The following is a 26,635-nucleotide window of genomic DNA, read 5'->3' as shown; positions in this document are numbered from 1 at the left end:
TTTATTTTATTTTTATTTATTCTTTATTTAAATGTTCAGCAACTGACTGATTTTGAACATACAGTACTGATGTTTATTAAGCTATTTATTGTATTTTTATTTATTTTCTCAGTGTTCATTTCTAGAATTTGTTGACAATGTATAATAATAATGTCAAATATTCTTTGATAAAAATATTTAAGAAAGCAGCCTTCTGAGTAACTTTGCATAGTCATATCGGTCCAAAATCGGTGAATAATCCACATAGAAATGGTCTGTTTTCATTCCAGCTAAAAAATTAACTATATCGGCCACCATATCGGTAATCCGTGAATTTCCCCCCTCTAAAAATCGGTATCGGTCTCAAAAATCCCATATCAGTCAGGCTCTACTTTACAAACATATTTTCAGTTACAATTCTTTTTTTCTTTTTTTTTTTGTGGTTTGACAGCTTGAATGAAAGACCTATTCAGTGTTACATACAGAGAAATTCCATAATAGACATCGCCATTTCTAATCGTTCAGTTTGCACAGTTACACCAGTTTCATACACTACACAAACTCATCAATGTCACTTTGTTCATTTGTTCATTGAAACACAAAAATCTTCGTACATCTGGACTGCCATCTGCTGCACCACATCAGCTCATCCTGTGTTTAGTTTTGTGTGTTTGTGATTGTAAACGCCTTCAGTAAATGGTATATTGCCCTCTTGTGGTCTCACAATGCTATAACGCCAGACTGTTAAACAGAGGCCAACTGAGTGAATTGGAAAGCACACCAATCGGGCTTCTAATTTAAATGTCGGCTAATTTTAATATATCGATGCCTCCAAAATATATAGATAATATAACAATAAAACATAAAACATCGATATATCAATGTTTTATGACATGCCCAATAAATTCTTCTCAGCTTCAAATCAAAGTTTGTAATATTGTGATTCACCTCGGAGCTGGTTGGTTTGGTTCGGTTCATGGTGCACAACACTTTATGAAAAGCCTGGTAAAATGGTAAAAATGAATGGGAAAAATGCTTCCAGAACCCAGATGGCTGAAAAAGTGGGCGGGCACTGTATTTGTTAGTTTTCTTCTTCCTCCCCCCCAACAGGTGTCTATGGCAGCCCTGTGAACCATTCATGGCAAAATTTGGTACACTGATAGAGGTGGGTATGAATAGCCCCCAGACAAACTTGGGGTTTCTATAACGCCATCACCAGTTTAAAAATTCTAAATGCGTTAAGGAAAATCTCCAAGGAAGTCTCCATGTAAAATAAAACAACTTTTATAAGGTTACTAATAGTCATGTCTGAGTCATGTCCATTTATTTTTCTCTATGGGAGTAAAAGTCTTTTATTACGACTTGTCATGAGACCGGGTTGGATTCTGCAATAATTTAGGTCTCTAATCAAATGTAGGTAAATTAGTGACACTGATCATGTGAATTCTTTGTTCAGATGGTCAGATTTTATTTCTTCCATCGAAGCACACAAGATGCTCAAATTCTCAAATCATGCTGGATAACATGATCATCATCATACCTGTCTGCTTGTACGTGCGGTGCTGTCATTAAACATGACAAATATTAAAACATTCTCATGTATATTTTTCAATTCAACCTCAAATTGTTTTGCTGACAATTTAATGTGCAATGAAAATTGACAGTAAACCAATCATTCAGTGACATTTTCAAATGAACTTCTTGTTGGCTTGCAGAAATGCACAGATGTGTCCAAACTTCAAACAGCACACAGTGAATGGATCTCTCAAGGCAGGAATCAGATTTCCCAGTGTTCTCTCCTTCCTCGTTCTTTCCTCTCTTTCTGTAACGGTGAGCCAGTGTGTCTGGCGTTCCTCTCGCACGTCCCCTCCTCCACTTTCCAAACACACAGACGGAGAGTCGAGGCCTGTGATTTCACAAGACCATCAACCCCTCATCTGTCCATCTGATCATCTGGATGAACTCAAGGCTCTATGAATTCAGGCACACACACACACAAATGCAATCACAAATTCTTACCTTCAAAGTAACAGCTAGAAGACGAGGAAAGACCTTTTTTGGATTTACAGCCCACCAATTTCAGACAAATCTCCAACATTTTCATTTGCTTCCAACACGCCCTCTTAAAATAATTATTCCAGTTGCTCTTGAACGATATTTCCGTGCTCTCCTTTACCAAACGTTTGTTAAAAAAAATGTAACCACCCAAACACATGTAAAAGTTTCACCACAAATTATTTCCTAGATGTTTTAATGTCATTTATAAAATGAGGATAAAGTCAACGATGGGTTTTCCTGATAAAAAGCTTGACATCTTGAACCCACAGCTGCTTCCACTTCTAGCAAACTTCCAGAGAAAGAGGCTCCATTTTTTCCCGGTCCAGTTTCACTCGGTTTCTTTTTCCAGAGAGGATCTTTCAGCCATCCAAATGGAGAGTTCTTCCAAACAAACGTGTTTGAACGCTGAATCACTACTTTGATGTGTGTGTTGTGTTTATCATGGCATTGAGCGCTCGTGTCATCCGAGTGTCGATTAACAGGAAAAGCAGGACGCTCGTGCTGAACCCTGCCAACAAAGAGGCCCTTTCAGGATCACACCGCTGGACTCGATGACATCAGCGCACTGGACCCGCCCATCTCCACACACACACACTGAAAAACATGCAGCAGTCCTGCTGAGCAACATTATCTGCTATGAGCGAGTGTAACTGGAATCTGCCTTTGTCTTTCAGCTTCACAAGCCCCTCCTAAACACCACTCTCTCTCTCTCTCTCTCTCTCTCTCTCTCTCTCTCTCTGTCTCAATTCAATTCAATTTAGCTTTATTGGCATGACAGTTTTCTAAAAGTATTGCCAAAGCATTACAAAGTTATTTCTATAGTTGAAGTCAGAAGTTTACATACACCTTAGCCAAATATATTTAAACTCGGTTTTTCACAATTCCTGACATTTAATCGTAGAAAACATTCCCTGTCTTAGGTCAGTTAGGATCACTCCTTTATTTTAAGAATGTGAAATGTAAGAATAATAGTAGAGAGAATTATTTATTTCAGCTTTTATTTCTTTCATCACATTACCAGTGGGTCATAAGTTTACATACACTTAGTTAGTATTTGGCAGTATTGCCTTTAAATTGTTTAACTTGGGTCAAATGTTTTGGGTATCCTTCCACAAGCTTCTCACAATAAGTTGCTGGAATTTTGGCCCATTCCTCCAGACAGAACTGGTGTAACTGAGTCAGGTTTGTAGTCCTCCTTGCTCACACACGCTTTTTCAGTTCTGCCCACAAATTTTCTATCAGACTGAGGTCAGGGCTTAGTGATGGCCACTCCAGTATCTTGACTTTGTTGTCCTTAAGCCATTTTGCCACAACTTTGGAGGTATGCTTGGGGTCATTGTCCATTTAGAAGATCCATTTGTGACCGAGCTTTAACTTCCTGGCTGATGACTTGAGATGTTGCTTCAATATCTCCACATAATTTTCCTTCCTCATGATGCCATCTATTTTGTGAAGTGCAGCAGTCCCTCCTGCAGCAAAGCACCCCCACAACATGATGCTGCCACCCCCATGCTTCACGGTTGGGATGGTGTTCTTCGGCTTGCAAGCCTCACCCTTTTTCCTCCAAACATAACGATGGTCATTATGGCCAAACAGTTCAATATTTGTTTCATTAGACCAGAGGACATTTCTCCAAAAAGTAAGATCTTTGTCCCCATGTGCACTTGCAAACTGTATTCTGGCTTTTTTTATGGCAGTTTTGGAGCAGTGGGTTCTTCATTGCTGAGCAGCCTTTCAGGTTATGTCGATATAGGACTCGTTTTACTGTGGATATAGATACTTGTATACCCGTTTCCTCCAGCATTTTCACAAGGTGCTGCTGTTCTGGGATTGATTTGCACTTTTCGCACCAAAATACCTCTAGGAGACAGAATGCGTCTCCTTCCTGAGCGGTATGATAGCTGCATGGTCCCATGTTGTTTATACTTGTGTACTATTGTTTGTACAGATGAACGTGGTACCTTCAGGCATTTGGAAATTGCTCCCAAGGATGAATCAGACATGTGGAGGTCCACAATTTTTTTTTCTGAGGTCTTGGCTGATTTTTTTTTTATTTTCCCATGATGTCAAGCAAAGAGGCACTGAGTTTGAAGGTAGGCCTTAAAATACATCCACAGGTACACCTCCAATTCAGTACACCTCCTTTAAGAAGCTAATTGGCTAATTGTCTAAAGGATTAACATCATTTTCTGGAATTTTCCAAGCTGCTTAAAGGCACAGTTAACTTAGTGTATGTAAACTTCTGACCCACTGGAATTGTGATATAATCAATTAAAAGTGAAACAATCTGTCTGTAAACAATTGTTGGAAAAATTACTCGTGTCATCCACAAAGTAGATGTCTTAAACGAATTGCCAAAACTATAGTTTGCTAATATTAAATCTGTGGAGTGGTTAAAAAATGAGTTTTAATGACTTCAACTGTATATATATATTTTTAAATAAATAAATAAATAACAAAAAAGATGCAATAATACAATAAGTAAAAGCGAAAAAAGAAGAGTGACACATGAAACGACACAAAATTACTTAACTATTTCTTATATTGTGAATGGCAGACACATATTTAGCAGCTATGGTGGTTGTGTTGTCATCTTCTCAAGTACATATGTGAGTTTCTCTGTATCAGACAGTTTATGGAACAAATGATGAAATGTTTCAAATTGGCTAAAGAATGTTTCTCTTACAGTGTGGTACTTTGGGAAAATAAAAAGGAAGTATTTCTCATCTCCTATTTGGTTTGTATCACACTGTCTGCATATCCTCTGTTCTCTCGGTAACCAGGACCTGTGATGTCTTCCTCGCTCTCTCTCTAGATCATGGTCACTTAGTCTATATTTAGACAGAATCTTTTTGTTTTCTTAAAATTTTTTAATTGATAAGTAATTTGCGAATCTGGTAGTTCTGTTTAGGGCCGAATAGCTTTGAAGTTTGTTGTGGTGTTCAAATTCAGTTTTTTTTCCTCCCATTTTCTCCCCAATTTGGAATGCCCAATTCCCAATGTGCTCTATGTCCTCGTGGTGGCGTAGTGACTCGCCTCAATCTGGTTGGAGGATGATGAATCTCAGTTGCTTCCACATCTGATACCGTCAATCCGCGCATCTTATCACGTGGCTTGTTGAGCGCGTTACCACTGAAACATAGCGCGTGTAGAGGCCCACGCTATACTCCGCATCCACGCACAACTCACCACATGCCCCACCGAGAGTGAGAACCACACATTATAGCGACCACAAGGAGGTTACCCAATGTGACTCTACCCACCGTAGCAACTGGGCCAATTTGGTTGCTTAGGAGACCTGGCTGGAGTCACTCAGCATGCCCTGGATTCAAACTCGCGGCTCCAGGTGTGGTAGTCAGTGTCTTTACTCACTGAGCTACCCAGGCCCCCCAAATTCAGTTTTTAATGTTTTAGGTTTTTATCAATTTCTTTAACAAAATGTTTAGATTTGTAATTGGAGTGGATATCAAATTTGCTTTCATTAACAAGGGTCAGTGTGAGAATATTCAGAAAGTGTGATACAGCAGGGGTTTCATTGGTGATGAGGGCTTTATATTTGATAGATTCTGGATCAGACTGTTTGAGGTGATGCCAGAATTGTACGACTCTTTTCTGAATGTTAATGTTTAAGGTATATATACCTAATTCAGCCCTGTAGGCACTGTTTGAGGCGCTTCTATGTACACCTAAAATGTTTTTTGCAAATTCCAGCTGCATTTTTTTCTATTGAAGTTTTATCACAATGGTGAAAATTTGTCATGGGTCCCCATATTTCACATCCATATTGTAGTATTGGTTTTATTATAGAATTATATAATTTTGTCCAAGTTGTAATTGGTAATTTTATATGGCCGAATCATGATTTGATGGCATAATATTCCCTCTGAGCCCTTTCACTCAATGCATTTACAGCCAGGTTAAATCCTCAGATGCACTTATTTCAATGCCCAGATAACTGTAAGTGGTACTGTGTTTTAGGACCTCTCCTCTAAGTGAACTGGAATCGGTTTCCCTGAGATCTAGTCTTCTTCTGGAACAGCATAAGGCTGTGTGTCCACCAAAGCGTTTTTTCCTGAGGCCAGCGTATTTTTTCAATTGTTTGCAATGGGAGCACCACGTATTTAAAAAAGCCAGCAGCATGACAAGGCACTGAGCGTCTATTCCACACTGAGCGCTGCGCACTAGGTGTTTTTTTCTGGTCACAGAGAGTTTTAAAATTTTAAACTTTGGGTAAAACGCAGCGCTCGTCACTGTCACTTTTTACCAAGTCATCTAATCACAGTGGAGGAGAGGCGGGACAAATACCACACCGTCACATCCTACTTGTACAACGACTGAACAACAATGGAGGAGAAGTTTGCTGGTCTCTGAGTATTCATGTCTGTAACAGATGACATTCCCGGACTACCACAATATTAATATGAAAAATAATGCTTCAGCCTTCCCTTCATCCAGACCAAGAGCCAGAGCAAGTATTCTTCCTTGTGCTGACATTTTTACATTCAGTACTCATGATAACACAAACTATCTGTGAAATTAGGTATTTGTAACACATTACTTCCATGGATATTCCGTATCATAGCAACCAAAGCGTCTCAGCTGACAAAACGCTGCGCCTCCAAAGCGCTCTCAAGTGCTACCAGCTGGACGTTTTCAGAAGAGCGCCTGGCATTTTCAGCTGCAAAAAATGCTTTGATGGCCTAACTCTGGTTTTATCGAGGTTGACTGTGAGTGCCCATTCATGACAATATTGTTCCAGCAGCATGAGACTCTGAAGTCCTTCTGCTGTAGGTGACAGCAGCAGAAGATCATTTGCATACAGCCAACATTTCACTTCAGTGTCATGTACAGTGAGACCAGGGATGCTGGACTGCTCAAGAGCTTCTGCAAGATCATTTATATAGTTGCTGAACAGAGTCGGACTCAGACTGCATCTCTGTCTCACTCCATGGCTCTGCTGGAAGAATGCACTTGCACATTTACTCTTTGCGTACATTGGTTGTATAATATCAAATGTTTTCCCACCAATGCCGATTTGTAGGAGTTTGTAAAGTAAACCATCATGCCAAACTGAGCTGCATGCAAAGCATGCAAATATTTTCCTTTGTTTGCCCTTGATGCCCTCTATTAGGGTTAGGAGGGACATTACAAAGGGACATGAGCACCTAACCTAACTAGTCCATTAACCATTATATAACCATTAAACAAAGACTGTGTAATCGGTACAAAAAACCTCTTTCAAATCAAATCAAATCACTTTTATTGTCACACAACCATATACACAAGTGCAATAGTGTGTGAAATTCTTGGGTGCAGTTCCGAGCAACATAGCAGTCGTGACAGTGATGAGACAATTTACAATAAACATCAGATTTACAACACAGTTTAAAATCTAATATACACATAATTACACACAACACAATATACAAATAATAACATACAATGTACAGTATACAATACACATTATACAATAAAAAAAAGAATATATAGTATATAATGTACAGTAGGTTGTATTGTACTGTGTTGACATTCAGGCTGTCGGTTGATAGTAAGTTGTTAAGTTGTTATAATATAATAATAATATAATTTATGACAGTCCGGTGTGAGATATAAGAGTAATAAAGTGCAGTGCTGATGTATTTGATCGTGGGAGATCAAGAGTTCAGAAGTCTGATTGCTTGGGGGAAGAAGCTGTCATGAAGTCGGCTGGTGCGGGTCCTGATGCTGCGATACCGCCTGCCTGATGGTAGCAGTGAGAACAGCCCATGGCTCGGGTGGCTGGAGTCTCTGATGATCCTCCGAGCTTTTCTCACACACCGCCTTGTATATATGTCCTGGAGAGAGGGAAGCTCACCTCCGATGATGTGTCTGGCAGTTCGCACCACCCTTTGCAGTGCTTTGCAGTTGTGGGCGGTGCTATTGCCGTACCAGGCGGAGATGCAGCCAGTCAGGATGCTCTCTACAGTGCAGGTGTAGAACCGTGTGAGGATGTGGCGGTTCATTCCAAACGTCCTCAGCCGTCTCAGGGAGAAGAGGCGCTGATGAGCCTTCTTCACAACGACTTCAGTGTGGATGGACCATGTGAGTTCCTCAGTGATGTGGACACACAGGAACTTGAAGCTGCTGACTCTCTCCACCGGTGCTCCATTGATGGCGATGGGACTCTGCTCTCTATCTCTTCTCCTGAAGTCCACCACAAGCTCCTTTGTCTTACTGACGTTGAGGGAGAGGTTGTGCTCCTGACACCATTGTGTCAGAGTGTGCACCTCCTCTCAGTAGGCTGTTTCATCATTGTCAGTGATCAGACCTACCACCGTCTTATCATCAGCAAACTTAATGATGGCATTGGAGTTATGTGTTGCCACACAGTCATGTGTGTACAGGGAATACAGTAGTGGGCTGAGAACACAGCCCTGTGGGGCTCCAGTGTTGAGGGTCAGTGATGAGGAGATGTTGCTGCCTATTCTAACCACCTGGCATCTGCTTGACAGGAAGTCCAGGATCCAGCTGCACAGCGAGCTGTTTAAGCCCAGAGCCCGGAGTTTCTCATCTAGCTTGGAGGGCACTATGGTGTTGAATGCTGAGCTGTAGTCTACAAACAACATTCTCACATAAGTGTTCTTTTTTTCCAGGTGGGAGAGAGCAGTGTGCATTGTAGATGCAATGGCATCATCAGTGGGGCGGTTGTTGAGGTATGCAAACTGCAATGGGTCTAGAGAGAGAGGCAGCACAGAGCAGATGTAATCTCTGATTAGTCTCTCAAAGCATTTGCTGATGATGGGGGTCAGAGCAACAGAACGCCAGTCATTTAAGCAAGTTATTTTTGATTGCTTTGGAACAGGCACAATGGTGGATGTTTTAAAGCATGTGGGGACTACAGACAAAGAGAGGGAAAGGTTGAAAATGTCCGTAAAAACACCAGCCAGTTGGTTCACGCACGCTCTGATGACGCGGCCCGGAATGCCTTCTGGACCCACGGCTTTGCGGATATTCACCCGTCGGAAGGATCGGGTTACATCCACTACAGAGACGGAGAGTGAACCAACCTCTGTAGCTTCGGCCGCGAGAGCTCTCTCCGCGAGAGCGGTGTTATTTCCCTCAAAACGAGCATAAAAAGTATTAAGCTCATCCGCGAGTGAGGCAGCGGTGTTCGCGGCGGAGTTTTTATTCCCTTTACAGTCCGTGATAATGTTAATTCCCTGCCACATGCTTCTAGAGTTGGTGGTGTTAAACTGTCCTTCAATCTTGTTCCTGTACTGGCGTTTTGCTGATCTGATTTTTCGGAGGGCATAACTGGCTTGTTTATGCTCCTCCACGTTCCCGGAATTAAAAGCGGTGGTCCGCGCATCAAGTGCCACCCGAACATCGCTATTAATCCAAGGTTTCTGGTTTGAATAGATCCATATTGTTCTGGTCGGAACGACGTCCTCTACGCACTTTCTGATGAAACATGTTACGCTATCAGCGTAAAGCTCGATGTCATCATCAGAGGCGGACTGGAACATCTCCCAGTCCGCGTGATCAAAACGTCCTGTAGCGTAGAGTCTGATTGGTCTGACCAGCACAGGATCGTTCTGAGGGTGGGTGCTTCCTGTTTCAGTTTCTGCCTGTAAGCGGGCAGAAGCAGAATGGAAGAGTGGTCTGATTTGCCAAATGGTGGGCGGGGGAGGGATTTGTAGCCGTCCCGGAAGGGAGAGTAGCAATGATCCAAAACCCGGTCCCCTCGTGTGTTAAAACTAATGTGTTGGTGGTATTTTGGTGCGACTGATTTTAAACTGGCTTTATTAAAGTCCCCGGTCACAATGAACGCGGCCTCAGGGTGCGCGGTTTCCTGCTTGCTTATAATCCCATACAGTTCCTTGAGTGCCCGGTCTGTGTCGGCTTGTGGCGGGATGTACACAGCAGTGATAATGACTGCTGTGAATTCCCTCAGTATCCAGAATGGTCGACACAGAAGCATGAGAAATTCCAGATCAGGAGAGCAGAAAGACTTGATAGAATGTACGTTCCTCTGATCACACCAGGATTTGTTGATCATAAAACATACACCACCACCTCTGCTTTACCTGAGAGGTCTTTCGCTCTGTCCGCTCGGTGCATGGAGAACCCCGCGGGTTCAATGGCTGAGTCTGGAATCTCCGCAGACATCCAAGTTTCTGTAAGGCAGATAATGCAGCAGTCCCTCGTCTCTCGTTGGAAAGAGATCCGTGCTTTCAGCTCGCAGAGCTTGCTATCCAGAGACTGAACATTTGCCAGTAGAATACTGAGTAGCGAGGGTCGATTTGCGCGACGTCTTACTCTGTTGAGAACGCCAGCTCGGTTTCCCCTTTTCCTCCTGCATTTCCGCGGCCGTGCAACACAGACAAAGGGCTCCGCTTGCGTGTTTCTAAACAGCGGGTCGGCATTGAGGAATTTGAAGTCCAGTTTGCGGTGTGTAATTGCTGAACCAATGTCCAAAAGTGTTTGTCTGTCATAGACAATAAGGCAGACAACATCCAAGACAAAAAACATAAGAACTGTAAACAAAACAAACAAAACACTACCATGTTGTGTCGGAGCTCGCAACGCAGCAGCCATACTTGGCGCCATCTTGAGAATCTTTGGATCTGCAAGAATCACAAATGTGACCAATTTTTAATTAAATAATAGCAGAGATGGGGACTCGAGTTAGAGACTCGGACTCGAGTCGCATTTTAATAGACTTCAGACTCGACTCCAGGCTCGACCTAAAATGACTTAAGACTCGACTCGACTAGACACAAAGGAATCATAAATATTTTAAAAACAACTCGAGTCTTTTAACCTTAACTATTAATATCTTAAAGGAAGAATTTGTGTTTTATTTGTATGGTTTTATTACATCTACTTCACATTTCCCCATGTGTCATGATCGATCAGACGCTTATCATAGAATTTGATGATGTATTTCCACGTAAACCCACGTAAAAAGAGTCCCATTAAATTGACGGCACCCGCTGTGCCATTTGTGCTCACATTTGAGAAGCAGAAGCGTCAAGAACACATTCTCAAAGGTTAGTCACATTAATTAACACACAAAGCTAGCTAATATTGTACTGTCGCAAACATTGGGTAGTGTAGCTACATGGCTCATTATGATCGGCAATCAGAGGTTGCGTCAATTTAAACATAGCGCTTCATTTTATCAGTGTTTTCATAGTATATATGCCACCTCTCTCTCACACACACACACACAAACACACACACACAGAGAGAGATTTGTCCCATATTTTTGCATCTTGCAAACAGATTTTGTAGACTTAAAACAGCTGGCAATTTTTTTTTGTCAAGATTATACCTAATGATATGGCATTACATTGCATATGTCATATTGCATTGCTTGTGTGAGCGTTCTGAGCCTTGTTGAACTAATCGTGAGAAAAACTGCTGCACCTGTATTATAAAAAACAGTACAGGATAAGTCTGTGAAATAAAATAAAATGAAATAAATAAAATTAAATACATTTTTACAAGTCCTAATCCTATTAGTATCTCACATTTTTCAAAGTCATACATTTATCATTTTTAAGTGGAGTATTTTTAAAAATATATATATTCCCTATAAAAGCAGTAACGATTAGTGACTTGAGACTCGACTCGGACTCGTGACGAAAGACGAGACTTGACTCAGACTCCAGATGAAAGACTTGATTCGGTCTTCAGATGAAAGACTCGTGAACATCTCTGCATTACAGTCTTTTGTAGCTTAATAATCACACTGGGTCAAATAATGACTTGGTTTTCCAGAGGTGTGAAGTTAACTTCAAAAACATACAATTTCTGCCAAAATAAAAGCTCTATTTAAATGGAAAAAAAGTAAGACAGAAATATATCACTACAGTATAGTTTTGTAATATTCACTGTAATACTTCTACTACTAATAATAATAGATCAATAGTAATTGTATTACATTTAAGCAATATCTCATGTGTTGCTGTCTTATGCAGCACTTTATTTGACAAAAATAACTCTGATGTTGTATTTTGGATTGTGCTATGAGGATCTGTATAAAAGCACTTCATAAGATAAAAAACTACTATATTATGTTGAAAATTAATCAGTTATATTTTCATTTGATTAAAGTTTTAATGAATTCATTTATTTAGACACAATTTTGATACTAAAACTGAGTGCAACTGTGGAATTCAGTAAAATAAAACAGAAAACATGTAGTTTGTGAAAAAATAAAAACTGATTTTATAGGGCCTTACATGTTAACATGCAGAGATGCTTCTGTTCATGAAAAAGAATCCTTATTGATAGACAGCTTTTACTTTAGTGTAATCAAGCTTGAAATCATGAACACCAAGGAGACAAGCTTTCAGCAAAGGTGGGACTGAACCTTTATTTAAGAATATTTTTTGCCGTTGATGTTTATGTTACTAGAGTGGTGCAATAACAGAGCCAATGCAAACTATTTTTTTACGTTTTGTATTTGTTATTTTGTGTATTATGTGATATTTCGCAAAGGGTTTAATTTCTATTTCAAATTCAATTACACACTTTTTAAAGTTGTTTAATCCACAATAAACGTGTTACTTGCGCACCCCACTCAAACGCTCACCATACACCATAGTACACTGGCAGTGGTTGGCCCTTAACCACCTCGATGGTAAAAAGAAATGGTCTCCACAACAGCCCTAGTGCTAGCGCTCCTAACCAATCAGCAAGCCCTTTATTGTTTGGAAGTGGTATTACTTATGATTCCCAGAACACTACATCTTAATGTCAGTCTTCCAGACTTTTTATATGATGCATAATGGCAACAAAAACCCCACACTCAGGGCACCTCATGGTGAGGAATGAAAATCACAATGCGAGACAACGGCACACGTGCTCATGTAAGTCATGCAGGTCTTTGGCCTGGCGAATGCTGTGAGCGTGTGGAAAAGCAGCATTTGTGTTTGTCTACACTGACATCATAGTCTCTGAACGAGTCGAGCGGTGTCTCCTGACAGACGGGAACATCAAGCGCTCGAGTCCAGGAGAGTGTTGGCCAGTTATATGAAATATTCTCTGAAGTTTCCACTCATAAGAGTAAAAGAATGACTGCAAATATGAAAGAGATATGATTGTGTCTGTGTAGTGCAGCCAGGAAGAGTGGAACCAAATTATGCATACTGTGCCACCCAGATATTAACACACATTTAACTGAAAAAAAAAACAACAGAACGGCTGCCTTTAGCCGAGCATGAAACCATTTCAAGCTAATTACTTCTCATTTAGAAAAGTTCTAATTAGTGTTTTTGGTTAAAGGCTAGTCACCCAAAAATAAACATTCAAAAAACTCACTATTTTAACTAAAAACATTGAAGTTGGTGCCTATATGCCCTGTTTCCAACACTTTCCATTCTCATCAACCGGTGATAAATTTGTGAGACAATGCATAACTTGACCACTAAATTAGTTTTTTACAGCTCCTTAAGATGAAGCAATATTTTTTGTTCACTTGTAATGGGTATCACTATTATTAGTGTTTTTGTGTTAGGACACCTCAATACTGCAACATTTTTATACTTATTGTGTTAATGAGAAACTATGATTGCTGTAATTATAAAATATTGCAGATATTTATATGCAGATTATCTCAATATAGCTAAATATTAACAGATTAACAGACTTTGCAGATTGTTCTAACATTAAATTGAAGATTTTAATATTACTGTGAATATGTGAAGAGATGGGCAGAGGCGGTAGAAGTTAAAATCCTTGAGTTGGTTTTTAACTATAAATGATAAATAATTATCATTACCCAAACATACTTATTACTAAAACACATGCCAATACCTTTAGGTATTCGGTTATTAAAAAAATATTTGGATTGATCGGAAAAATACAGTACTGTGCAAAAGTCTTAGGCACATAAGATGTTTCACAAAAGCATTTGTCTTAAGATGGTTATTTATATCTTCAGCTTCAGTGTGTCAATAGGAAATATAAATGATAGACTCCCAAACATTACTTTTGCAAATAGAAAAGATTACAATAGAAGAACAGGGAGCCCTGCAACAGATGTCATGGCCCCCACAGAGCCCCCACTGAACATCAAGTCAGTCTGAGATTACATAAAGAGACAGAAGCAATTGAGACAGCCTAAATAGAGAACTAGAAGGAATTCTCCAAGAAGCCTGGAACATCCTATCTGCCAACAACCAAGAAAAACTGTGTCCAGGTGTATCTGGGAGAATTGGGGCTGTTTTAAAGGCAAAGGTGGTCACAACGAATATTGATTTAGCTTTTTTATGTTTACTGGACTTTGTATGACATTAAGTGATAAAACTATTTATTTCATTATTTTTGAAGACATCCTCATTATGCAACATTTTTCACAAGTGCCTTAAACTTTTGCACAGTGCTGTATAAAACAAGATGTGCATTTGGTGTGTTTCGGTAATGAGATAAATTGTTTCTTTTTAAACTAGTTTTGCAAGTCAGTAATGATACATTTTTCAGGGCCTCTAGATATTTACATGTAAATTCAAATACTCAGCTTTTCAGATTTTTGGCCAGGGTTTTGTCCTTTGTATGTGGTAATGTTTTCTAAAATGTGGAAAAATGTTAAAATATGTCGATTATACTTGTTTACAATGATTTTCATGTTCCAAAGAAAAGAACCCCCCCAAAAAACCTAGTGTGATCTAAGTGAAATCAGTTATTTGTGAAAATATGTGAAAAATACCGGATTTTTTTTTTTTTTACCCATTTTATCTTCTGGCAGGTGAAAATGGTAAGTGTGATCTCTTAGTAAAGTAAAGCCAAGTGCACACTTAAGACTGAATGCATCAGCTACACAACCATTTATCACCGACTGAACCATTTTTACACCAGGTACTGAAGATGCGTTTTGGGTGATCCGATTACAAGTAGACCTGATCGTCTCTTTTAACCACTTGTGTTCAAATTTCAAGGGGATAGTCTCTGATTTTATGGCATACATCATTACGTCAGTGTAATACTGTATGGTAATAAAGCGCAAAATAAGAACTTTATTCTTGGCGCACACCAATTCTCTTAATTATAACTGCATTTAATCTAAGCACAAACATGATGTTTAGAGCAGAATTCAGAGTCATTTTAGTGAAATACCTGATGTGTGTGCTTCTCATCTGTATCTGAAAAAGATCTGTGAAGTTCTTGTACATGTATATATCCTTTTAAATCTGCACGTAACCAGCAACAGATCAAATGGATTGCCCAAAACGCATCTTAAAGAAACAATCACGAAATTCATTCACAAACTCATGCACATAGCACAGGGAGAGTTTATTCATGATAACATGTTAAAAAACAACATGAAAGAAGTATAATTTTAGAATAATAATAATGACGAGACAGCGGATAGGGAGACGTGGGTGATGCTGCATTCTATTTTCTCATTCTATTTTGTCTCCTGCTTCTCAATGCATTGCTCTCCTCTTGCTCTCTCTCTCTCTGTATTTCATTGGCTTTCACTTATTGTCTCTCGCTCGCCAGGACAATTCGCACACATGACGACTCATCGGCCAGATTTCAAGCAGGTTTGAAATTCAGTTGTAGTGTCTGTGTCTAAACTGTGTCTGTCACAGAAGTGCACATCTACATGACTATCGGTCATGCGGTCACCAGTTGCCAACATAAAACATCAAAAGAAGCAGACAAGACAGGATTTGAGGTCTCAATCATGTCTGAAGCACAAGTGCTGCAGAACGACTAATACACTGAATGTGTCATACTGTTAGAGGTTTGATCAATAGTGAAAGTGATGCTTGACTTTTAAACAGCACAGCATAATATGTGAATGTTGAAAGGGTTTCCTTTGTTGCTCAGTGTTGGAGAGGCAGGTTTAGTGAGAGAGGGGGAGGTGAGAGATGTAGAAACATGAAGCACATTGTTCAGAGATGAGCTCATTTATATAATCCACTCGCAGTTTGTGAACACTTAGCTGATGTACACCGCACTCGTTCGCTGTAACCTTCATTAAAATGCTTCACAAACTTTAGAGCATGAGAGAATGAGAGGTGATGTAGTGCTAAACTGCACAGTCAGTTCATGTGTGTTTTTTATTTGAATCATGTAGTTAGCTGGGGAAACTCTGCAGGGTTTGAGCATTAGTGTGAATGAAAACATGATCCAGGTGTGTGTGAGTGAACTGCTGGCTGATCACAGCACGACTGACATCACACTCAAATAACCCACGAAAACACTCGCCCTCTACCCGACTCTGAGCTGACCCAGTTTGTTCTGAGAGAGCAGAATATGGACTCTTGAGAGCAGATGTTTACATCAGGACTGGTTCAGTCCACTTGGGGGGCGGGTGGTCAAGGTTTGGCTGGTTATTGTCATCCAGTTAACCCCTGCTGGAAGATGATAGAACTACACCATTATGATGGCAAAATGCATAGACAGCCTTTTAAAGAGGCCCTATTATGCTTTTTGGGATTTTACCTTTCCTTTAGCGTGTAATATAGCTGTTTGTGCATGTAAAAGGTCTTCAAAGTTACAAAGCACAAAGTCCACGCAAAAGGGAGTTATTCTCTCCCACAGACAACACTGCTTAAGAGCTACAAGAAACAGCTGGATTGTAGTCCAGCCATTTCTTCTGTAAAGTATCTACATCACTATGTAACATATTTGCATAACGACTAAGGGCTACTTTGGCCCGCCCTCAAACAAATGTAGTTATAGCAGAGGCCAGGATGAGTTGGGTTAGTGTTGTCGCTATGTCGAGAAGACACCGTTTTCTTCACTGCAAAAGCAAAACCTCTTTTTTTGGACTTCCAAAGGCAGACGAATTGAAGAATCAGTGGTTAAAAGTTATTTTAATTGTTTAGCAGGACAACCACAACCAATGCCAGATTTTCAAGATGGTTACTCCAGAAAGATGGTGCAGTTCCCACTTTGTTGGGACAATCTGGTGCTTCAGGATCACAACCTGTATCTATGCTTGATTATTTGTGTATTTATCTGCTACTGAGAGTTCAAATACGGAGTTTTGTGTTGTAGCTCCGGTGTACACCCAGTGCACAGCTGTAGGCCTCTGCTAACCTGATAGCTAATGTTATTGTGTTGAAATAGTTTTGCTAATCAGCTGTGGGCCCACTTTTACCTACAATTGTGTAGAATTATGCATACTGTTTGCCGTTCTTACTATCATGAATAGTTATCAAGTGTGGAGATGGATTTATTTTTATATTTTTACATCTGCAATCCACAGTAGACCATAGATAACTTGCTATGTAATTTTTGTTTTGGTAAGGGTTTAATATTCAGCTGTGGGCTGGCTTTTACCTAAAACTGTGTAACAAAATATAATTACAAGCTGTAATGTTACGGCGACTATCGGTAGTCCAAGGCTAACTTGCTCACTAACTCTCTAACACACCCGGTAATGTCCAACCGGGAGTAAGCCTCTGTTCTCTGTTCATAGGTCTATTGAAAAAAGTTCGGCTACACCCATGCAAAAAACACAAACTGGTACGGCAAAAACCGACGCCATTGTTACCCTATGGTAACAATAGTGTTTACAGCGGTTAAGGAAGCCTGAAACTCAGTTATGGTAAGGGGCGTTACATTTCCGACATGCGGTTGACCAATCACAACAGACTAGGCCAGCTGACCAATCAGAGCAGACTGGGCTTTTCAGAAAGGGGGCTTTAAAGAGACAGGAGGTAAATCAGAGCGTTTTGGCCAGAGTATGAAGAGTGTGTAAAAGAAATGTACAGTACGAGAAAAATAATGTGTTTTTGAACATTAAAGCATGTAAACCTATTCTAGTAGACCCCCATAATAAAATCACGAACCTGTAAATTAGCAAAATATGGGCTCTTTAAAATAAGCAGTGCATCCTGAAATTTTTTTCCAAGCATCATATAAAACACAAGTATTTAATTATATTATGGAGGGCTCTTAAAAAGAGTTAAATGGACTTTGATGGGTGATTAGTCACACGACATGATGATGGTCTGTTTCTGGAAGTAAAAATAGCATTCATTTACATTATTGAGGAACTGATTTACATTAACTTTTAAGCATGGATAATTTTTTTTAATCTAATTAATTACATGATATGCAGATTAAATTAATCGCATATATTAATATATATTAATTAATTTATACTACCTCCTCTATAAACCCATACCATTTAAACAATTTCATTTGCACATTTCTGTATAAAAACTCTGCGTACATACAGTATACTATTCATCTTATCTGTAATTCTGTGTCTTGCTGTTGTATTTCTGTATGTACTGAAAGCTGCTGATCAGAGGCCAAATTTCTTGTGTGTGTGTGAACACATCTGGGCAATAACAATGTGAGATCTGATGGTAATACCATGGTACTTTGAAATACAACTACCATATTTATGTACCATTCTGTATTTGCATGGTGCTTCAAAGAATAGCATGTTACTACCATGGTAATATATGTTTATCATATTCATATACTATTGTATTTACATGGTGCTCCCAGGTAATGGTACATGTACAAAAAATATGGTAATGCCATGATACTTTTTTAAGTGTTTTCGTGTAGGCTACTAAGTGTTTTGATACTCTTTGGTTGGAAGATGTATTTACCTGCAAAAGTAATTTACAAGCTGCACACGTGTTGAACTTAATAAAGACCTTTTTCATCACTGGCAAAGGACAGGATGCATTTGCAGGTTTGGTTTTCATTGATTGTAGATAAATATCTGCAACCAGCGTTCTCTTTGTTCTCTGTGTTTTAAAGTATTCCATTCGTATGTTGGTGAGTGAAAAATCACTCCAAACGATTCAGTGCATGAATGCTCAGTCTGAGTTTTTCAGATAGAATAGCCAACCGATTCAGACTGTTTTGCTTTCACGTGTGACAAATTAATTGTAAAGAACCGACTCAGTTGAGCGATTCATTTGTGAGTCGGACATCTATAATTCTGATTCAAAACTGCCGATAGTAAACACCGCTGTGATGTATGATGTAGCCGTGTAGCTTTTGTTAAAGCTACGTGCTACCTAATCATTAATATAGCTTCGCTACTGAAAAGCTACTTGATTAAAAAACTAGCGAAGCTACCACCTCGCTACTCAGAAATGTAGTTAAGCTAATATCACTGGTTATTGTAGTAAAACCACCAAAGAATTGGCAATAGTATTATTCAGTAAGTACCGAAACCATGACCCTAAAACCATATGTAACAGGTTCAGGATGGGTAAGGAGGTGGTGGGAACCGGCTAAACAGTAAACATAAAGCTTAATAAGAAACTTAACATAAAACAAACATAAACACACACATGCAACGTGGCCGCGTGCGTCTCTCTCTCTCTTGAACCGCCATCTCCGGCTACCCCACCTCCTGTGAACCTGGGGGAGAGACGAGGGAAAGGGCAAGCGGAGACACACAGAGAGAGAGTGAGGAGAGAGCTTGCTTGCCGGCTCCTAGACACGCCTCCGCCCTCTGGCGGATGCCAGCTCACTCCTCCCCTGACAGACGACAGCGAGTCCTCCGGCCCTTGGTGGATGGAACCCCTTCTACCCTTCTCGGCAGACGGCCGCGGTTCCTCCAGCTCTCAGCAGCCGACAGCGACACCTATGTTCCCAGGCAGATGGCCGTGGCTGCTCCCCTGGCAGCGGCGAGGACTCTGCGACAGCGCATCCCTCCTCCCGGGGGGGATTACACCCCTATTGATCTCATTTATATGCACTTAAAAAAGCACTACACACTACAGACAGAACAGAGCTGTGTTCACAGCAGGCAGCACGTTCAGATTATTTATTTAATTAAATCGCAGCCCTTACGGTTTGATGATCGCACAAGGTCATTTCATGATTTTATCTCGATTAATCATTCAGCCCAAATTGTGCTGTACCAAATGCTCATATGGAAATGCCACTGGAACTGCTCCTCAACGTGATCAGAACTGCATGGTCCGATGGTGAAATAGTGCTTTATATAGAAGAATCCTGTTTGTTCTTGCTATGGTAACCAATGAAAACCATGAATATCCAAAATGCATTTTTATCATACCAAAAAAAAAAAAAAAATAATCGGTTAAAAAAAGTAAAAAAAGTTAACATTTTCACTGGGTTACAGTAAGTTACACTCTCTGAAAGTCAATGTTATCTTTTTAATGTCAGCATTATGAGAGAGAAGGAGAGAGAGAGAGAGAGAGAGAGAGAGAGAGAGAGGAATGCACACATCACATTCTTGTCTTGTCCTGTTCAGTCAGTGTTACTCAACAGATGATCTACACGTCTCTCTCTTATGTGTGAAACGCCCCTAAAACAACGTTCAACGCATTTATGTTCAGAACTCATGAAATATTATGGAATAAAACAATGTGTGTTACAGTGATTTGTCCATGGTTCGAGTGTTCTTAGGCATCAAGCATTAATACAGAATTCAACTGATGTGCAGTGTGCATATACGAGCTCTTTTACAACAGCTTCAAACCTGATTGATCCAATCAGAAATTAAAGCAGGAACTGATTCATTATGTCATATTTATTTTTGAAACCTTATTTTGGTTAGAGTTTTATTGTTTTTAATCTGTGTTTAATGTTTAGTAAGAGCAACTCCAGCTCTACAGACAACAAACCACACTTACTGACAGCAGACAGCACAAGATGAGAACACATTCTGGGTTCAAACACAGCTGAATGGACCTCAATTCCAAATGCAGGGATCTCGAAATGTTTTTTTCAAAGTTTCATGCAACATTTATCTTGACACGGCAGGCTATACATTTTTCCAAATGCGTCCGTCTGAAACACTGACACGTCCTTAGAAAAGCCCTTATAATAAATCTATCTTGGACAGATTGACGGATTGCTGTGGACTGTAGACCAATGATAGACTTATGTGCAATGATATGAAAATAAACGATACACTGACGTCTAAAGCCACTGTTTGTTTTGTCTAATCAATGCTTTACTCGTCTGCCACAATAACGCTGTGTATTTTAATGATCTGAATTACAATATTATATATATTTATAATTATTTAAATATAACTATAATTATTTAATCTTTCTATAATGAATTATTGTTATTTGGGGGCCTTTCTCAACAAATATTGATATATGCGATTAATTAATTGGCATATCATGTAATTACATTTTTGTATCTATTGACAGTCCTAGTTATTATACGGCACTCAAATTTAACTATTTTCATCCATAAATAGTTACTTTTGGATTAATGTGCATTCTCACAATCACATTAGTTGCCAAAAAGGTTTCCAGTATTCGATGAAAGGCTAAATCCAAAACAAATGTGTTATGGAAGGGTTTGCTTCAGAATCAAAGTGATGTTCAATATAAAAAATTTTGTTTTGCTTAAATTGAAAAACTTGCCAACGAGATAAAAGGTTTTTATTATAATTTGTTCTTTTAATAATGCTGTTTCACTGCAATGTACATGACTGTTCAAATAGAATGTGTTTTTAAAATGTGTAAAAGGTATTACTTAGGATATCATTTTGAATACAAAAGGAACTTTCATTTATCTGGACATTTTTGTGTCACTTTTACATAAAAATAGGTATATCATTATATACACTACCATTCAAAAGTTTGGGGTCACTTGACTGAAATGTTTCTCATGATCTTAAAAATCTTTTGATCTGAAGGCATATGCTTAAATGTTTGAAATTAGTTTTGTAGACAAAAATATAATTGGGCCACCATATTAATTTATTTCATTACAAAACTACAATTTTATTTAAAAAAAAAAACACGTTTTTGAAATTGATGACTTGGACCGAATAATAAAGAAAAGCAGCCAATAAGTGCCCAACATAGATGGGAACTCCTTCAATACTGTTTAAAAATAATCCCAGGGTGATACCTCAAGAAGTTGGTTGAGAAAATGTCAAGAGTACATGTCTGCAAATTCTAGGCAAAGGGTGACTACTTTGAAGATGCTAAAATAACACAGTTTTGATTTATTTTGGATTTTTAGTCACAACATAATTCCCATAGTTCTATTTATGTTATTCCATAGTTTTGATGAATTTACTATTATTCTAAAATGTAAAGAAAAAAAAATTATAATAAAGAATGAGTAAGTGACCCTAAACATTTGAACGGTAGTGTAAAAGTTGTGAGGGATAGGTTATAGAGATTTCTCGATTTAAATCCAATTCACAAGCTCTCGATTTGATCTAATTCCAATTTCAATTCAATTCCAATTCATATGAGTATACAGTGCATTCAGAAATTATTCAGAACTCTTCATTTTTTTTTCACATTTTGTTATGTTGCAGACTTATGCTAAAAATGCTTTCAGTTATTTATTTTTTCACATCAATCTACACTCCATACCCTATAATAACAAAGCTAAAACCAGATTTGTGAAAACTTTGCAAATGTATTAAAAAGAATCAACAGAAATATCACATTATGATATTTTACTCAGGACTTAGTTGAAGCACCTTTGGCAGCGTTTACAGCCTCAAGTCTTTTTGGGTATGATGCGACAAGCTTTGCACATCTGGATTTGGGGATTTTCTGTCATTCTTCTCTGCAGATCCTCTCAAGCTCTGTCAGGTTGGATGGGGACAGTAGGTGGACAGCCATTTTCAGGTCTCTCCAGAGATGTTTGTTTGGGTTCAAGTCCATGCCCTGGCTGGGCCACTCAAGGACATTCACAGAGTTGTCCCTATGCTACACTTGTGTTGTCTTGGCTGTGTGCTTAGGGTCATTGTCCAGTTGGAAGGTGAATCTTTGGCCCAGTCTGAGGTCCTGAGTGCTCTGGACCAGGTTTTCATTAAGGATATCTCTGTATTTTGCTGCGTTCAGCTTTCCTTCAACCCTGACCAGTCCCCCAGTCCCTGCCGCTGAAAAACACCCCCACAGCATGATGTTACCACCACCATGCTTCACCGTTGGGATGGTATTGCACAGGTGATGAGCGGTGCCTGGTTTCCTCCAGACATGATGCTTGGAATTGAGGCCAAACAGTTCAACCTTCATTTCATCAGATCAGAGAATCTTGTTTCTCACAGTCTGAGAGTCCTTTAGGTGCTTTTTTATGTGTCTTGCACTGAGGAGTGTCTTCCGTTTGTTCAGTCTGCCATAAAGCCCAGATCGGTGGAGTGTTGAAGTGATGGTTGTCCTCCTGTAAGTTTCTCCCATCTCCACACATGATCACTGGAGCTCAACCAGAGTGACCATCAGTTTCTTGGTTCTTACCAAGGCCCTTCTCCCCGAATGCTCAGTTTGGCTGAGGGGCCAGCTCTAGGAAGAGTCCTGGTTGTTCCAAACTTCTTCCATTTAAGAATGATGGAGGCCACTGTGCTCTTTGGAACCTTCAATGCAGCCAAAGTTTTTTTGTAGCCTTCCCCAATCTTTGCCTCAACACAATCCTGTCTCTGAGCTCTGCAGGCAGTTCCTTTGACCTCAAGGCTTGGTTTTTGCTTTGATATGCATTTTCAGCTGTGAGACCTTATATAGACATGTGGGTGCCTGTCCAAATCATATCCAATCAATTGAATTTGCCACAGGTGGACTCCAATCAAAGTGTAGAAATATCTCAAAGATGATCTAGAGAAATGGGATGCACCTGAGCTAAATTTCAAGTGTCATAGCAAAGGGTCTGAATTCTTATGTCAATGTGATAATTCAGTTTTTTTATTTTTAATAAATTTGCAAAGTTTTCACAAATCTGGTTTTTGCTTTGTCATTATGGGGTATGGAGTGTAGGTTGATGTGAAAAAAAGAGAATAATAATTTAAAGCATTTTAGCATACGGCTGCAACATAAAATGTGAAGAAAAAAATGAAGGGGTCTGAATAATTTCTGAATGCACTGCATTTTAGTCAATGTCAATTTTGCTAAAAGAAATTCTAATGCTGTAAATAATACAGGGGACCTTCTAACTAGGTACATTATAAAAATAATAATAATAACATGAAGGTAAGTCAATGCTCAGCAGTTTAAAGAGAATGATTTATTTCAGCTTTTATTTCTTTCATCACATTACCAGTGGGTCATAAGTTTACATACACTTTGTTAGTATTTGGTAGCATTGCCTTTAAATTGTTTAACTTGGGTCAAATGTTTTGGGTATCCTTCCACAAGCTTCTCACAATAAGTTGCTGGAATTTTGGCCCATTCCTCCAGACAGAACTGGTGTAACTGAGTCAGGTTTTTATGCCTCCTTGCTCACACATGCTTTTTCAGTTCTGGCCACAAATTTTCTATCAGACTGAGGTCAGGGCTTTGTGATGGCCACTCCAACACCTTGACTTTGTTGTCCTTGAGCCATTTTGCCACAACTTTGGAGGTATGCTTGGGGTCATTGTCCATTTGGAAGACCCATTTGTGACCGAGCTTTAACTTCCTGGCTGATGACTTGAGATGTTGCTTCAATATATCCACATAATTTTCCTTCCTCATGATGCCATCTATTTTGTGAAGTGCACCAGTCCCTCCTGCAGCAAAGCACCCCCACAACATGATGCTGCCACCCCCATGCTTCACGATTGGGATGGTGTTCTTCAGCTTGCAAGCCTCACCCTTTTTCCTCCAAACATAATGATGGTCATTATGGCCAAAAGATTCCATTTTTGTTTCATCAGACCAGAGGACATTTCTCCAAAAAGTAAGATCTTTGTCCTCATGTGCACTTGCAAACTATAGTCTGGCTTTTTTATGGCGGTTTTGGAGCAGTGGCTTCTTCCTTGCTGAGCAGCCTTTCAGGTTATGTTGATATAGGACTCGTTTTACTGTGGATATAGATACTTGTATACCCGTTTCCTCCAGCATCTTCACAAGGTGCTGTTGTTCTGGGATTGATTTTCACTTTTCACACCAAACTACGTTCATCTCTAGGAGACAGAATGCATCTCCTTCCTGAGTGGTATGATGGCTGTGTGGTCTCATGGTGTTTACACTTGCGTACTATTGTTTGTATACATGAACGTGGTACCTGTTTGGAAACTGTGGAGACTTGTGCAGGTCCTCAATTTTCTTTCTTGGCTGATTTTGAAGGAAGGCCTTAAAATATATCCACAGGTACACCTCCAATTCAGTACACCTCCTATCAGAAGCTAATTGTCTAAAGGCTTGACGTAATTTTCTGGAATTTTCCAAGCTGCTTAAAGGCACAGTTAACTTAGTGTATATAAACTTCTGACCCACTGGAATTGTGATATAGTCAATTAAAAGTGAAACAATCTGTCTGTAAACAATTGTTGGAAAAATTACTCGTGTCATGCACAAAGTAAATGTCCTAAACGAATTGCCAAAACTATAGTTTGCTAATATTAAATCTGTGGAGTGGTTAAAAAATTAGTTTTAATGACTTCAACCTAAGTGTATGTAAACCTCTGACTTCAACTGTATATTGTAGATAGATAATATGATTATATTTTGAAAATGTATATTATTAATATGATTTATTATATGTAAATTGGTACTTAGGTCTGCTCATTTTATTAAAACTGACTGATTCAAAAGGGCAGAGAAAATACCTGTATAAGTCAGATGGAGATAAGAGATGAAACAGGTGTTCATAAGGATGAAGTAGTCTGTTTTCAGTGTTTCTCCCATTTTGCAGCCAAGTAGTTCTGGTAGCATTTAACACAAAGCATTCTTACTATTTCTGCTTTTCTTGTCAAAGATGCTTTAATTTGAGTGAGCGGCACGATGTGATGAGAAAACTGGATCGCTTCAATGTTGCACGCTTGCACTGCAGACTGCTTCGTTGGTCATATGAATGAATTACACTGCCTGGCCAAAAACAAAAGTTGCATACTCTAATATTCCGTTGGTCCACCTTTAGCTTTACGGCGCACATTTGTCGTGGCATTGTTTCAACAACCTTATGCAACATCACAACATTTATTACCCTCCAGAGTTGCATTTTTTTTGTATTGTATTGATGACGGGAGAGTCAAACCACTCCGTAAAGTCTTCTCCAGCACATCCCAAAGACTATCAATGGGGTTAAGGTCAGGATTATGTGGTGGCCAATTCATGTGTGAAAATTATTCCTCATGCTCCCTGAACCACTCTTTCACAATTTGAGCCCAATGAATCTTGGCACTGTCGTCCTGGAATATGCCCATGCCGTCAGGAAAGAAAAAAATCCATTGATGGGATAACCTGGTCATTCAGTAAATTCAGGTAGTCAGCTGACTTCATTTTATTGCCGCATAACATTGTTGAGCCTAGAAAAACTGAATTAACAATAAAATGCAGAGAGTCACGGAATTTTACATATTTGGGATAAAATATATGTATGAATGCACAATTAATCAAATTAAAGTCCCAGTTTGATGATTAAACCACAAAAGGCTGAAATTTGCTGAGCACTTTTGAGTAAAAAGTAGGGCTGTAGATTTAACGTGTTAATTCAGTGTGATTAATTACATAACAAATAATGCATTAAAAAAATTAACACAATTAATCATGTCCCCAGACCATAATAATGAATATTCCTTAAATTTATAAGCAATTCAAGCTTGGAGTACCACCTGTTTTCTTCAGGGGGCAGTAAGCGAAACTCACTGTATAGGCAATGCACAGCTCAAACAGACAGAGAACCAACCACACTCACCGACAGCAGACAACACAAGATGAGAATGTTGATGGAGCACAAATCCAAACACAGGGAT

General features: G+C 39.2%; 1 protein-coding gene across 2 annotated transcripts in view; it reads right to left on the bottom strand.

Annotated features, from left to right (window-relative positions):
• LOC127422653 (tyrosine-protein kinase ABL1-like) overlaps positions 1-26,635 on the bottom strand; it is a 68,839-nt gene that overhangs the window by 22,478 nt on the left and 19,726 nt on the right. The window contains exon 1 of one of the 2 annotated variants that reach the window (XM_051666418.1): positions 1,999-2,657. The exons of the other annotated variant lie outside the window; for it this stretch is intronic. Coding sequence (XP_051522378.1) covers positions 1,999-2,194 — 196 coding nt within the window. The 5' untranslated portion in view covers positions 2,195-2,657. Of the gene's footprint in view, positions 1-1,998; positions 2,658-26,635 lie in introns of those variants that run through there. 2 annotated transcript variants of the gene reach the window in all.

Source organism: Myxocyprinus asiaticus, chromosome 3 (assembly GCF_019703515.2).
Source record: "Myxocyprinus asiaticus isolate MX2 ecotype Aquarium Trade chromosome 3, UBuf_Myxa_2, whole genome shotgun sequence".
In the NCBI taxonomy this organism is placed as follows: Eukaryota; Metazoa; Chordata; class Actinopteri; order Cypriniformes; family Catostomidae; genus Myxocyprinus; species Myxocyprinus asiaticus.
Note: the sequence above shows the minus strand (reverse complement) of the source record. Positions and strands in the feature narration are given on the sequence as shown.